The sequence below is a fragment of the Uranotaenia lowii genome, chromosome 1 (genome assembly GCF_029784155.1).
Source record: "Uranotaenia lowii strain MFRU-FL chromosome 1, ASM2978415v1, whole genome shotgun sequence".
NCBI lineage: Eukaryota > Metazoa > Arthropoda > Insecta > Diptera > Culicidae > Uranotaenia > Uranotaenia lowii.
The window spans coordinates 183109842-183124468 of record NC_073691.1 but is presented as its reverse complement, the minus strand read 5'-3'; the positions used below and the strand labels follow the sequence as shown (position 1 = coordinate 183124468).

Here is a 14627-nt window from a genome sequence, read left to right as displayed (position 1 = left end):
TAGGTTCTGGTAAAAAAAAGAGTTTCCGATTTGGTCCCGAGTTGACTGAATCGATGGTTTTAAATAAGTAATGGGGTAGGAGAAGGCTCGGTTTGCGTGAGCTCTCCACCCGGTAGACCAGCAAAATAAAACTCTCTGTGTGTTTGTTCTCGTGATACAGAACACCACCCTAGAAAAAACTAATCCGTCGTTCCCCAAAACGCTCTCGTTTACAGATATGGCGAGTACGCGGAGAGGCTGCGACCCCTTGTGCATGATACCATATCCTTCTTGCACACGTCGCTCAAGGAAGGCCGAAGCGTTCTGGTCGAGGGTGCGAATGCCGCTATGCTGGACATAGATTTTGGTACTTTGAGATGAAACCTTTTGAAGGAGAGGGTGTTTTGAAATCGTAACCTCGAATCTTTTCCCAGGTACTTACCCGTACGTAACCAGCAGCAATTGTAGTATTGGAGGAGTGCTCACTGGTCTTGGACTTCCACCGCAGACAATTGGTGAAGTTATTGGGGTCGTGAAAGCGTACACGACCCGCGTCGGCGATGGTCCATTCCCTACCGAGTTGCATGATGTAAGGAAACCCAGGAAATGTCTCAAAATTCATCTAAAGAAAACTATTGTTTTTTTTTGCAGGAAATTGGTTCCTTTTTGCAAAAACGAGGCGGTGAGATTGGCGTTACTACGAAAAGAGTGCGCAGATGTGGCTGGCTGGATTTGGCCTTGCTGCGATATACCGGAATGGTTAACGGCTACACTTCACTTTGCTTAACAAAACTCGACATTCTCGATACACTCAAGGAAATTAAAGTAGCTGTTAGGTGAGTTGCTATGAACATTTGTTAGCAACGTGTTTAGTTTTGAGTTCAGCAGTATCTCATTAAAATTGAACCTCATTTTTTCAAAGTTGAAATTTACGAAAAATCTTCTCCACTTACCCTGATGTATCTTAGCTGGTTCTAAATTTTCTAAAAATCATTTATAACGGTCTTATTTGCTATCAAATCATTCAAAAAAAATTTTTTTTGAATATTCCTAACTATCTCAGCTACAACCTGAACGGCGAACGGATCAACTACTTCCCGGGTTCGATCACCGAGTTGGGCCAGGTCGAGGTGAACTACATTACCATGCCCGGCTGGCTCAAGTCCACCGAGAACGTGCGGGACTTCAATGAACTGCCACCGGAAGCGCAGGACTACATCCGGCTGATCGAAAACGACCTGGGCGTGCCGGTAAGGTGGATCGGTGTTGGCAAGGGCCGTGAATCGATTATCAATGTTAAGGATTAATTAGCCGAAGAAGTTCGCAACGGTTGGTGCGTTTGCTTTCTTCCTACATCGCGAAAGATTGCAGGATAATACGCGGCAGTGTCGAAATTATTGGAAATGTGAGCAACATAAGGGAAACTTCAATTTGTACGAACATAAGCGTTTCAAATTTTAATGAATTCATTTTCGCCGAATTGAGATGGGGATAGTAATAGACTACTATTCCCATTAATAAACATAATTTCGTTTCGTTTTTCTGGTTTCTGAGTACAATTTTGTGAAACTACTTATATTACATTCGCTCTGGTAACGTAAATGATAGGACTACAAAAAATAAATTTTGTTTGTGTTTCCTAACAATAAATCTCGAATACCGAGTGTTTGAACTTTTGTAAAAATAATGGAACAATTTTAAACTAAAATAACAAAATTATGTTTACCGGTCGTCTAAAATATATCAATGTGAATTGTTGTTTACAAAAAAAAGTGAAATTTCGCTATCAAACGAGCATCCTAAATCGTTTAAACTACTAAATTCAACGTTAACTATGTGGCTTCAGTGCCAAATAAAGCAAATACTTAACCGAGATGAAACTATGAGAAAGATAAAACACCACATTCAGTACGATTTATCGCACAAATAAACGAAGAATAGCCTAACATGAAGGGTTAACACATCAAACTATGCCCACGCAATTAAGGAACTATAACTGAATAAAAATACAACGTAGTTAGATTTTACATAAAAAGAATTCTTTTAGTAGTAGCTACTACTACATCAGCTTATTAACAGCACGTTTTATGATTGCACTATACTATGCAGAATCGAATGATTTTGAGTACACCCATTAGATTGTAACCTTTTCCACAATCCCCTAGCTGATAGGTAAGAGACAAACATTGTTAGTATGTTAAACCCGATTTTGGTCTTTGAACTTTGAACGCAAGTAAATTTAAGGCAGATGTGTTATTATAGATAAGTGGCATTTTTGCTGGTCGCCATTACATGGCGAAACTGATCACACGTTTTTCACTACTATAAATATTAAATTGTATAAACGCTGCAAGCACTTTCAATGATTTTTTTTTTATTACAAACAACATTTAAGTTTAAGCTAAAAGGCAAAGTGTTGAGTAAAGTGCCCCAATATTGTGTACGGGGATAATAAAACTCGATAAATCTTACGCGCATTAGGCTTCGATTGATCATTGGAATGCCAGAAGGTCATATGCATAATTTAAGTCCGATCGCAAAACGGGAAGGGGTCGCAAAACGAACGCCTGAAATTCGTATGGAATTTTGAAACATTTTTTTCGGGAGAGACATGATAAACTGGTTCTATGTGAAATAACTATAATTTGTGTCATAATGTGTCATAATTTAAGCCTTAAAAAAACCCATATTCAAAAGAAACCGGCTGGTCCTAAACAAAATGCCATAAGTCTCAATTTAACTTCAGACTCTGTCTGTTCGGACTCAATTTGGCATGTGAGCTTCCGGTATGCCAAGAACCAGTTATAGCCTGAGTTTGGGTCACCTTAGTGTTGAGTTTATGTTAAGGCGTATTGTAATATAAATAAAATAACTATTTCTCAGAAGATGTTGTTGTGTTTTTTGACCAGTGATTTATCACAATATCACATAAAGTATTGTTTTTTTGTCTTATTATTTCGCGCTATGGAGTTATACCTTAAGTGTAACAACAGAGTAGTCGATCTGAGAAAGTATAATCTATTATATAAAATTCTCTTGTAACGGTGTTTGTAGTACTACTCCTCCGAAATGGCCCAAACGATTCAAATGAAATTATTTTTAGAATATTCTGTAGACATGCGAATCGGTTTATATAGAATAAAAATAACCAAAAGTCGCATCAATTGTCCGTAATAATTTAATTTGTAGTTTTTTGAATCAAATTAAAGTCATGGCTTGCATTTTTTCGAGAGATTTTTTTTCCTTTGGGCGCTGGGCAGTTTGTTTTTCGTTTCCAAGGTCGAGGGGTCGTAAGCAAATGTCGAGAAAGGGTAGTAACCATGGCATAGCATACTGATTGTGATTAGTGGGAATATTTGGGCGCGCATTTTTCAACCAAGCATAATTTCAATGCATGTGGTGACCATATGAAGCCTAGATGTGTTTTTTTCTTCTTGATTCCTAGATCCTAGATTAATTTGTGTTATTTAAAGAAGGAATTGTTGTCTGAAAAATATGAATTTAGTACTGATGCATATGAAATAATGGTATGGACTCTTTGCGCACATTTGAAAAAAGATAAATAGAAAGATTTGGTTTATAATCCAATACGATAGAAACATTTTTCGAACATGTGCAAATGTGCTTAACGAAAGATGTATAAAGCGCCTTTAAATTTACAGAACAACTACATAATCCGTTTAAAATGAACAGACACATGAACTGAACAAGAGCCTGTCCTTTAAAATGGATTATAAAGGTTTGATGTTCATTTAAAGGCCGAATGCAAAGAAGTGCAAACGTTCAAAATTTACAAAAAATGTATGCACGATTTCTTAATTTATAAATGTTTGGGCCACAATAAACAATCTGACTAAATAAACTCAACTTTTTTTTAAATCGTTCACCGAAAAACTGTTTACAGGTTCCCTGTTTGTTTACACAGCATTCAAGTACGAACTTTACATAAACGTGTGTTTTTGTTTACCATACTTTGGCAACACAGAAGAGACTTTAGATCCGCTTTTTTGTTGATTTTTTTTGTGATTGATATTCCAGAAGCATATTTTTTTTTGATACGTTCTTATTATGGCCTGAAATTGTGGAAAATAATACTAACTCCTGTCATTTCACACGGTGAAACAAAATGCAACGCGCCTTTTAGCCATGAAACACATATACACATTTTTCTCTAAAATTGTCAGGAAGGGTACCCGAGTGTTAAATCTGAAGCGGATATTCAAAAATTATTAAATGTCTTTGTAAATGGAGATCTTTTGGCTAAACAGTATTCAGAAAAATTGTAGTACCTAGCTTTATTGTATTCTGGAGAAAAACTGCAGATATATGTATCAATGAAAGGTGATAAAAAGACAAACAGGAAGAAGTATTAAATTCATTTTAAAGTATTTTTCTTTTTGAAAGAATATGAAAGTTGAACTGTGATGATACCCATTTGCACTTGCCCCGATGTTTCTTTAATGAAAATAACAATGTAGGAATAATAAAAAAAGATAATAATAAAAATGCTGTAATACAGTTTAATAACAAAAAATTGAAACATTTTTTTTCTCCTTTCAAATCCATATTTATTTCCTTTCCAATAAATCAAGAAAACTTGATTTATTGAGTTAATGTTCAAAGAAATTTAATTTTCAATTTTTGGGGCGAACTTTTTTTTGGACATGGTTTTGATGAAAATATGGATATTAGTAACCACTTCCAAGGATTAGGATAGTGAACAAAAAGCTGATTGAAAATGGTTTGTTAAAAATCTTCTCTTATGTTTTTTATTTCTTCAGTTCTAAAAAATATACCATCCAAAGCTTCATGGGAGCTAAAAGTGCTGCGCTAGGCAAAATATTGGGCAAATACTCCAAAAATTGTCTCGATATTCAAAATTCTTCTTCCGTAAAATTGCATTTGCAATAAATTCCATTAAATGAAAAACTTTTGATTTCGATTTCAACCCTAAAGTGAACTGAAACATAGATATTATCAACATATGTTATTTATGGAACAAGTTACAAAGAATGGATTTTTTTAGCATGAGACTTGCCAACTTTGACGGTTACGGTGAGTGCTAAAAAAACGAATTTGCAACGGGAAGCTGATATCTATTCGCAATATTCATGGTAGATTGATTGAAGCAAATTTTTTTATAATTTATGAAGACTCGTAGAATTGAGTTAAAACTCTTAGATTTGATTCCGATATAATTAAGCGGGACAATTCGAGCAAACGCAAAAGATGGATATGTAATCAATACTGATGTTATGAAATCGCTTGGTACATCTTTGTACCTGAAAATGATCACATTTTCATATGTGATGAAAGAAATTAGAGAAACATGAACTATCAAAGAACGAAAGAACATAAGCCGTAAATATCATGAAAATTTCGAAAAAGATACAACGGCTCACCGACAGGACTCGAACCTGCAATCTCCGCTTCGGTACAACGGCGCGTTAGCCAATTCCACCACGGTGAACGTACGTATGGTGGATATGTAAAAAAAAACTAGGACATGTCCAAGAAAGCGAGATGATTAACAACTCAAGATTTGATGCCTTTTTAAAGTCCAACAGCGAAGAAAAAGGAAAATGGACGCCAAGTTTAACATGGTAAGACGAAGTTTACCGGGTCTGCTAGTTTCTTTATAAGACCTTCTTCAAGAACAACAGTAAAAAACGACATTTCTTGTCAGAAGTGGGATTCGAACCCACGCCTTCAGAGAAGACTACGACCTGAACGTAGCGCCTTAGACCGCTCGGCCATCCTGACTTGTGACAAAGCGTCCTTTAATATGTAAATCTCGTCTATTTAGCCACTTAAGGCTCCAAAAACGATTGTTTGAAACAGATGGTAAAAAAAGATTTTATAAGCTATGCTTAAGTCAGGTCTGTTTGCAACGTACAGTGATTGCGAAATAAAGTGTCCAAATTATTTTGTTTTCAATTTATTTTTCTGGTTCAAATTCAACGAATTTGTTTGTTTTGTGTATTTTGACGTTTCATAAACAACTGTCTTGGCTCTGGAGTATTCATACAGGTGTCTACATTCAGAGTTGTAAAATATGGAGAACGCATAAATTTCTGGTTCCATTCCGTTGTCCATCCGGAAACTGGTTGTTCGTGATGTGAATAACGGTCAAACGCACCGGGAAGTGGCCAAGCACTACGAAGTCAGCAAGACAGCGGTATCATAAATCATGAAGAAGATGAACACGTTCGGATCGGTGGTGGATCGCCCGGGAAGAGGACTGAAGCCCGAGACAGGTGCCAGAACGGACAAGAAAATCATTCTTGAAGTGATGAAAAACGCAATAATAACGATCCGACAGATACAGGAAGAGCTCAAATTTTCGGTATTGCGTCGTACTGTCCGTCGCCGCATCCAAAGGAGTACCTTGCAAAGGAGTACCATAGCAAGATCGCAGTGAGAAGGCCTTTCAACAGCCAGGTGAACAAGGCTGAGCGGCTCAATTTCACCAAGGAACACGCCGGTAAACAACTCGAGTACTGGAAAACATTGTTGTGGGCCGACGAATCCAAATTCGAGCTATTCAACCGGAAGAAGCGGGATCATATGTGGCGCAAGTCGGGTGAAGAGCTCCAAGACCGCCATATCCAAGGAACAGTCAAGCACGGAGGAGGTAACGTGATGGTGTGGGGGTGCTTTTCTTGGGTAAAAATCGACGGAATCATGACAGCTGAGTCATATTGCAATATCCTGCGGGAAAACCTCGAGGTATCCCTCATCAAGACGGGCCTCGAAGAGCGCTTCGTTTTACAGCAGGATAACGATTTGAAGCCAACGGCCAATCTGACGAAGTCATTTTCCGTTCCTGCCGCATCAAACCCCTTGAACGGCCCCACAAAGACCTGATCTGAACCCCATCGAAAATCTGTGGGCCATCCTCGATGCTCGGATTGAAAAGACTGGTGTGACTAATGCCCTGGAGCGTGCGTGGGAAGAACTCGACCCACAACACTTGCACAACCTTGTTGAAAGTAAGTATGCCGAAGCGCTTGCAGGAGCTGTTGAAGACTGAAGGAGGCCATAAACATTATTAAATCGTTCTTATTTGCCTTGAATTATTTGAAGCTGTACTGATCTGGACAATTTGTTGGGCCCCTGTTTTTTTTTGGAATATTAACTGTTTTTTTCTACAGAAAAACTTTCTTTTTTTAACAGCGCAACATTAACAAAAATTGAAAAGAACATAATAAACAATATTTTAAAAATGATTACGATGTGTTTTCGTTAAATAATAATTTGGACACTTTATTTTTCCCCTCACTGTAGATTTCATGTTATTTTCAGGGTGGCAAATATCTACGTACTTTTTCAAGTGAAGATTTTTTACTGTGTTGGACATTAACGTAACTGGCCTTAAACTTTCTCTTTTATAAAAATATTTTTAAAAAAATTGAAAACATTCCAATTTTTGGTATATTGTGCGTTGCCGTTGGGTCACTTTTTCGTTTAGATTTTGCTTCCAATTCTCCCGTTCCGATTTGGCTATTTTTTTTGTTAAATAATCTTACTTCGTTTTATGCCGTATTCGTTTTCATCTGGTGGTCAACCGGTTGTGCACCAACTGCTGTCATCTTCATATAAAAAAACGCTTGGACAGCACTTGGTACACAACCGGTGGATCACCACGGTGAAAACGAATACGGCATTAGATACCTATGGGCAACAAGAAGCAGCGGGCGTAATTTGGATTCCCGGTCAGAAACAACATAGAACTCCTGATTTCCGGTCCCAAACCAATAATATCGCGTAAGTTTTCGAATATTTACATTATTCTATCGGCCGGACTTTTAACGAAACCTTTTTTTCTGGGCCAAGGTGTTTTACTTCCCCCAGCAGATCTCAGCCATGAGACCAACAAAATCGGTTGTAATATATGCGTTTTATTAAAAAAAAAAATGTATTGTAGCGGTTGACGTTGGACCACGGCAAAGGAGCTGGAAGAAAATCGGGACCGGAGAACAAAAAGGCGGAGAGAAACGTGAAGCGGATGATTAAAGCAAATCCCAACGTCTCAAGCCGTGATTTGGCTAAAAAGATCGGCATGTCGCAGAGCTACGTCCAGAATGCAAAGAAAAGAGCTGGACTACATACATAAATACAAGGTACAGAACTTCCCAAACCGCGATGAGCGGTAGCAATCGACGGCTAAAACTCGGGCACGGAAGCTCTACGAGAAGATGCTGACAAAATATGGCTGCTGTGTGATGGACGACGAAACGTATATAAAAGCCGATTTTAGGCAAATTCCAGGGTTGGAGTTTTTCACCGGCAAGAGCAAGTTCGACGTGGACGACGAATTTAAGAAGAAGAAAATGTCGAAGCTCGCCTCCAATATTTATCTCGTTATCTGCTGTTGCGGACTGAGGGGGGAGTGAGCCTTTCGCGACAAAGGACGCAGTAAATGGCGAGATGTACAAATCTGAGTGCCTCGAGGAGCGCCTTTTGCCGTTCTTGCAGCAGCACGACGAAGCTCCATCGTGTTGGCCAGATTTGGCATCATGCCACTATTCTAAAAGTGTTCTGGAGTGGTATGACGCTGCGCCCTGTGAAGCAGTACTGGACAATAATTAAGCGGGAACTTCGGAAGAGCAAGAAGATAGTCAAAGACGAGAAGGACTTGTTGAGAAAATGAAAAAAAACTGAGAAACTGGTACCGGATGACACTGTAACGACTTTGATGGAGGGCATCAAGCAAAAATGCGTTCAATTTTACACTCAAGGCTCCATCGATTAACTTTTCTTTGAACTTTCTTTCTAATGTTTGAAGTAAATATATGTATAATACTACCCTAACATTTTGGTTTGATTCTAAACAGTATAGGAAAATTGGCATGACATTTTCGGTGTCGCAATAATTTCGTGTTCGCCCTTTATTCATATTTCAAATCTACAGTTGTCTACTTTCAGGGGGAATAGCAGTTACGGTCAAAACAGCCATCATATTGGATTTTAAGTATCGCTAGTTTAGCCATAGCCATTTGTGTAGCATTGCATAATCTGATGATTGTCTTGATCGTATTTTTAGGGTCAGAACCGAACAACCATATTTATGTTCTAGTAGACGCGTAATTTAACTGATATATCTATAGTTTTTTTTCTGCGTGAGTTTATGGTAAACAAAATTTATTGATTTATGTATCCCCAAAATAATATTTGTCAGAAGTGGGATTCGAACCCACGCCTTCAGAGAAGACTACGACCTGAACGTAGCGCCTTAGACCGCTCGGCCATCCTGACTTACAATTTCCATTTCTATTTCTCACAAACGATCCGCTATGATGTCATCGAAGCAATAAAAATCCACACAAAAAGTTTTTCATATAAATAGAATCTTTTTAATCTATAAGCGCTCGGACAAACCCGTCAGTAGAAAAAGCATCAACTAATTTTCATCTTATGTACACATGCGTCCGTCTTCCAACTCGCATTCTGTCAGAAATAATCTATTTACAGAGCATTATGCTCACATATCACATATAGCCAACCAGCGCGTGCACCAGAAAAAAAAGATGCGCGGTCATTTGGATTGCATCAAGTATGGCGGTTTGTACTCGGGGCTACTGCTGTTGCCGCCATCCTTAACCGACGGCGGCTGTGGCGGCGAGCTGCTGGACCGTACGGATCCAAAATAATGAGCACCGGCGATGAGGGCGCGGGAGGTGGGCGAATTCGGCGGCCGGACACCACTTTCGGAACTTCCAGGAATACTCAGGGCGGAAGCTTCCCGCTTTTCGCGTCTGTCGCGAGCTCGCCGATTCTGGAACCAGATCTTGACTCGGGTATTGGTCAGCTCCAGCCCGTAGGCCAACTGGTTGGCTTCCTCGGAGCTGAGATACGTGGACACTTTGTAGGCATCCTCAAGGGCACTGAGCTGGGCCGGGGTGAAAGGCACTCGCGGTAGTCGGCCGGGCGTCCGCTTGACCGGGCCTGCCTTCTGTGGTCCTGGAAGGAAGATTGGAAAATGGAAGCCTAAATTAGAGGGTTTGTGTTATGTCCACAGATTATCATACAGCTTCTGGTTGGTTAAACATCACATTGACGTTCTCAGACAAAAAATATATTTAGTTTCTTTAGTAATTTTTAATGACTCAAAATCATGCCTTTTGCTTTCTACCCTGAGACAGAGCTAACAAATTTCTTACAAACAAAAATCTATTGAAAAGTAGGACGATCCAACCCACGCACAATAGTCCAATTCTTTAAAAATGCTGGCCAAAAGTATCTTTTTTAACATTTTTGGCTCTGAAAATTACTAAAATTGTTCACTAATATTATGATTAATTTTACTGAAAAAAACTCATCATTTTCAAATTTTACTTGAAATTATTTTTTTTCACCGTAAGAACTTGAAAAAAATTCATGTCTCACTCAGTGAGTGTTCCCTTTATTAAAAATTTTCTAACAGAAAATGTCTCACATTCTCGAAATGTTCATTGTATCTAAAGTTAACTCAAAATAACAGCACAAATAAATTGAACCAAAACAGACTGACATGTCAACGCTCTTTTACTGAACACTTTTTCAATTTTTCATTAATTAACGCGTTAATATAGAAATTTTATGTTAGATGAGAACTTTTTAATAGTTTCCCAATTACTGATCAATATTTTAACATTGAGGTATAGCTAAAAGTTTTTTTTCTTAAATTATCATTCATTCTGTTTTTAACGAAAAACACTTCATTTAAATTTTACACGAGATAAAGACACTTAATCCTTCATTATTTTTTATGTTTTACTTTTATTTCAGATTTTTATTTTTGAATATTTTTCATATGTCATATGTCAAATTTTTTAAATTTCCATTGGTTCTCATGAACTTCAATCAGCAAATAGGTTCTATGATTTGATCATTTATCAGAAGAATATTTGAGAAACCGTAATTCTATCAAGTTTTGGGAGTTGTAAAAAATGGTAGAAAAATTACACAGACATTCATATTGATAGCGCTTCAAAATATGACTGAAGATGTCCTAAGAATGGATTTTTGAGAACACTGAATCTGAAGAACCTACCAAAAATCAACTTAGCTCGTCATCCGAGAGGTTATTTGCTTAGAAGTCAAATTTGAAGAAAAAAGTGGTTCTGCTTTTCAAAATCGGTCTCCATAAATGGCAAAAAAAGGCAGGCCAATTGCAATATTTTGTAGCCCAGAAATGCAGGAATCTATCCTAAATACTTAAAATTAGAACAGAGTTGTGTGGAGTTTTTTTTTTCACTCTCTAGTTCTCGCGTAAGCTTTTATTACGTCGTATGAAACAAAATGTAAACAAACAGTTTTATTACGAAAAAATACAAAAACCGACATAAACTAGTCGCAACTTCTTTCCATTTAAAATATTTGTAGCATGAACAACATGTTCTATATGTGAAATAGAAATTCTAAAGTTAATTTGATAACATTCGTAGCAGTTTTCTGTGAATTCTTATGATGTTTACAACGACGTAACGAAAGCTCACTCGAGAGTTGAAGTTTAAAAACCTTAAAAAAATATCGTGTTTTGTAACAAGATTACATTTTAAAAAATTCAACTGCAGCTAAAAACAAAAAAAAAATCATTGAATTAGGTGTAAAATATGCCAAACAAAAAAATAAAAATAAAAATAAAGATTTTGTTATCTATTCGTCAATCAATGTAAGCAAATCTTTGCCAAATTTGCAAAAAATATTCAAACCTTTCTTAGACTTTCTTTGAGAACTGCATAACGGGTAAATTTATGACTACTAATTTCATGGTTTGGTGTAGCCTGAAAATATCGGAAACATGGTGTAATAATTTTAAGCGCTTCGAAAATCGACTTTCTGCCAGCTTTTCTGGGTTTTTTGATCACTGTGCCACGGCTGTTATTGTTTGAAGTCATATTTTCATCTTTTAAAATAAAAAAAATTGGTTTTACATTAAAAGATAGGTTGGATTGATGCCTACAATTTTTGAAACTTAGAATTTCTGCCACACCTATCCGAGACTGGTAGTTCTGACCGTTTTAATAAAATCTGCGAAAAACAGGCATTTTAATTCAAATTAAAAAAAAACTGGCAAATAACCGAAAAAATCTTACCAAAATCCACACATTATTCTAAAGCATGCAAGAGGAAATGTAAATTAAATTATTTAAAATTTTAATTTTGCTTTTACGAAGTAAGTCAGTAACGTTTGAGTTGTTAAAAAGGACTCCAAATCAAATTTCTGATTTTGATTTTGTACGTTCGGACGCAAAAATCAAAACTTATCAAAACTGTATTTGAGTTTTTGGTTCGATTTTGCAAGTAAAGTAGTAAACTATGGGTGCCAGTCTTTTTCCCGAACAGGCCGGGAAAATCCAGGCTATTTTATCTGAAAATCGGGCATTTGATTTCAAAATTTTCAACCCAAAAAACCAGGCAAAATCCTGGCAAATCTGGTCGAAACTCGAAATTATTCAACGAAAACCACCACTAAAAACACCTAAACCCTTTTTTGTTTTGCATCGAAATGCATCAGCAGATATTTGATTTTGCGAATAAAGTGAATAAATCTGGGTTTTTATAACGAAATCCGGGAAACTACGCCGAAACGGTCATTATCAAATATCCGGGCAAGTCCGGATAAAGTCCGGGTTTTTCCCGGAATTATTCACTTTATTTGGAAAATCAAACAAAAGAAAAAACAAATTGTGTTGTAATTTTTTTTTATTTATGCCTTCAAAACGAAATTTCTGAAGCTAATTTTATAAAAAAAAACTTGAAAAGTTTTTTTGGTAGTCTTAAATACGATTTTAAATCTGACATTAAATTTTTTTCATATTTATTTCCATGATTTTTGTTTAGTAATTTATGGGTTTTAACAAAATTCGACCGAATATTGCCCGGATTTGTGGTCAATTTTTAAATCAAATTCCCGGATTTTGTCAGATTTGTATTTAAAACTGCCTGGATTCGTCCGGCCCGGATACGTGCTGGAAAAAATTCTGGCAACCTTCAAACCTATTCAAAAATTATCCGATAATATTTGAAAAATAAAAAATAAAAAAAATAAACCATTGCCTATAGCATAAATTTAAGCTGCGTTATTGAAACAAAAAGAAATATTCGACCGAACTTAACTCAGTGGTCGAATATCAAAAGTTATTTTCAAAAGAAAGTGTTGCATTTTTATTTTTTTTTAGCTGGTGATATCGACTTATCATATTGTTTCAGAGTTTTTCAAAACAAGCTTTCAATTAAAAACTGGATTAACAGGTTCATGGTTGATCCTAAAAAGTATTTTACTAACAATCCTTCCTTCAACCCTCATTGACTACTAGGACGTGGCCGGCGTCGTTATTGATTTTTTTCAGAGAGACCTTGAGTTTTGAGCATTTAAAATGAATTGCTAATCCCAAGCTATATTTTGTTACGATTCAATGAAATGTTTTAAAAAGATCGGTGTTTTGTAATTTCTAACCTTCATAAATATTCAAATTTGTAGATCACATCAATTTTAGAATTTTGAGATTCTTTACGCTAGGCTTCAGTTGGTTTTTTTTGTCTTTTTCTCTGGATTTTCACCCCGAGTATGATTCATCCCTAGCTGATGATTTTGTGTACCACTATTCAATTTAAATTTTACTGTCTGCTTTTTAATATAAAAAAAACTCACTTGGCAGTTTCGGCGGACGATAGCGCGTATAGTACAGCCAATCGAAACTTGGAACACAGTTCTGGAGGTACCGTTCGGTGGCACCGGAACCGGCAACCCCCACTAATCCGTCGGTTTGCAGCTGCTGCCGGAACTGATCCCGCGGCATCTGATCACTACTAAGGTAATGGTGCCGGGATTGGCTCAAACAATCCACCACAATTTCCTCGTCATCTTCCTCGGACACCATCAACTCATCCTGGTCACTTTGGCTATCACTGTGGGAGGAGGTATTGGTCGAGGAACAGGAATATGAATCCGGCTGCAACGGAAAGAACCGGGCACGTTTCCGTTCATATTTTTCACCGGCCTTGGTCAGAATGTGCTCTATGCTGAAATCACTTTGTTTTGTCGTTGGCGGGAGGACCACATTTTTAAATTCCGAACTCATGTTGCAATCTAGTATTGAATTGCGTATCCTTTCACGGACTAGAACCAAAATATCCTTGCCACAAAATCTTACATATATTCACTGGTCGAGTAGCTGGCACGCACTAATCAGGATACGCATCCTGGTACATCTTTTATTCCTGGCGTTTAGGTCTTTCTACTCATCTTTGATCCTTTTTTTTTGTTTCTCCTGGGCAGGCAGTTGGAAAACCGAAATACGGTGGTTGGTTGATGGCGTGCTTATACACCTATCAGTTGCATCCCTACTCGTTATTGCTCTACATTATATCCTTGTTTCTGACCGTTCCCAAATCTTTCCCCTCTGCCAGAGGAGTGTGTGATTCGGAATGGAATGGGAAAAAGGGCGAAGAGATACAGCCCCCGAAGTAGGAACCTGTGAGGCGTGCGGTGCAAAATATTCGGGTTGGAAAATCATCTAAATTATTTCATAACTAAGGCCATCAAAGTTTTAAAATTTTTTAAATGGAATTTGAAACATCTGTTGGTACCAAGTACTAATATCGTATTTGGTTATACCCAGTGTTGCCACCAGTTTTGCACTGAGACGACCGGGCGGTTG

The 14627-nt window shown here is 37.3% G+C and overlaps 2 protein-coding genes and 2 non-coding genes across 4 annotated transcripts in view; 1 reads left to right on the top strand and 3 right to left on the bottom strand.

Annotated features, from left to right (window-relative positions):
• Positions 1–2864, top strand: part of LOC129739641 (adenylosuccinate synthetase) — a 30838-nt gene extending 27974 nt beyond the window's left edge. Inside the window, exons 5-8 of the mRNA XM_055731125.1 lie at positions 216–346; positions 414–568; positions 631–815; positions 1043–2864. Coding sequence (XP_055587100.1) covers positions 216–346; positions 414–568; positions 631–815; positions 1043–1286 — 715 coding nt within the window. The 3' untranslated portion in view covers positions 1287–2864. The remainder of the gene's footprint in view (positions 1–215; positions 347–413; positions 569–630; positions 816–1042) is intronic.
• A 2795-nt stretch (positions 2865–5659) lies between these two features.
• Positions 5660–5742, bottom strand: Trnal-cag (transfer RNA leucine (anticodon CAG)). Its single transcript has one exon. It is a non-coding gene; the product is annotated as a tRNA-Leu (tRNA).
• A 3412-nt stretch (positions 5743–9154) lies between these two features.
• Trnal-cag (transfer RNA leucine (anticodon CAG)) lies at positions 9155–9237 on the bottom strand. Its single transcript has one exon. It is a non-coding gene; the product is annotated as a tRNA-Leu (tRNA).
• A 130-nt stretch (positions 9238–9367) lies between these two features.
• LOC129740324 (homeobox protein ceh-2-like) lies at positions 9368–14095 on the bottom strand. The gene is made up of 2 exons (XM_055731968.1): positions 13619–14095; positions 9368–9942 (listed from the first exon to the last, which is right to left on the bottom strand). The coding sequence occupies exons 1-2, from the start codon at positions 14046–14048 to the stop codon at positions 9518–9520; spliced, it is 855 nt and encodes a 284-aa protein (XP_055587943.1). The 5' UTR covers positions 14049–14095; the 3' UTR covers positions 9368–9517.
• Positions 14096–14627: the final 532 nt, after the last annotated feature.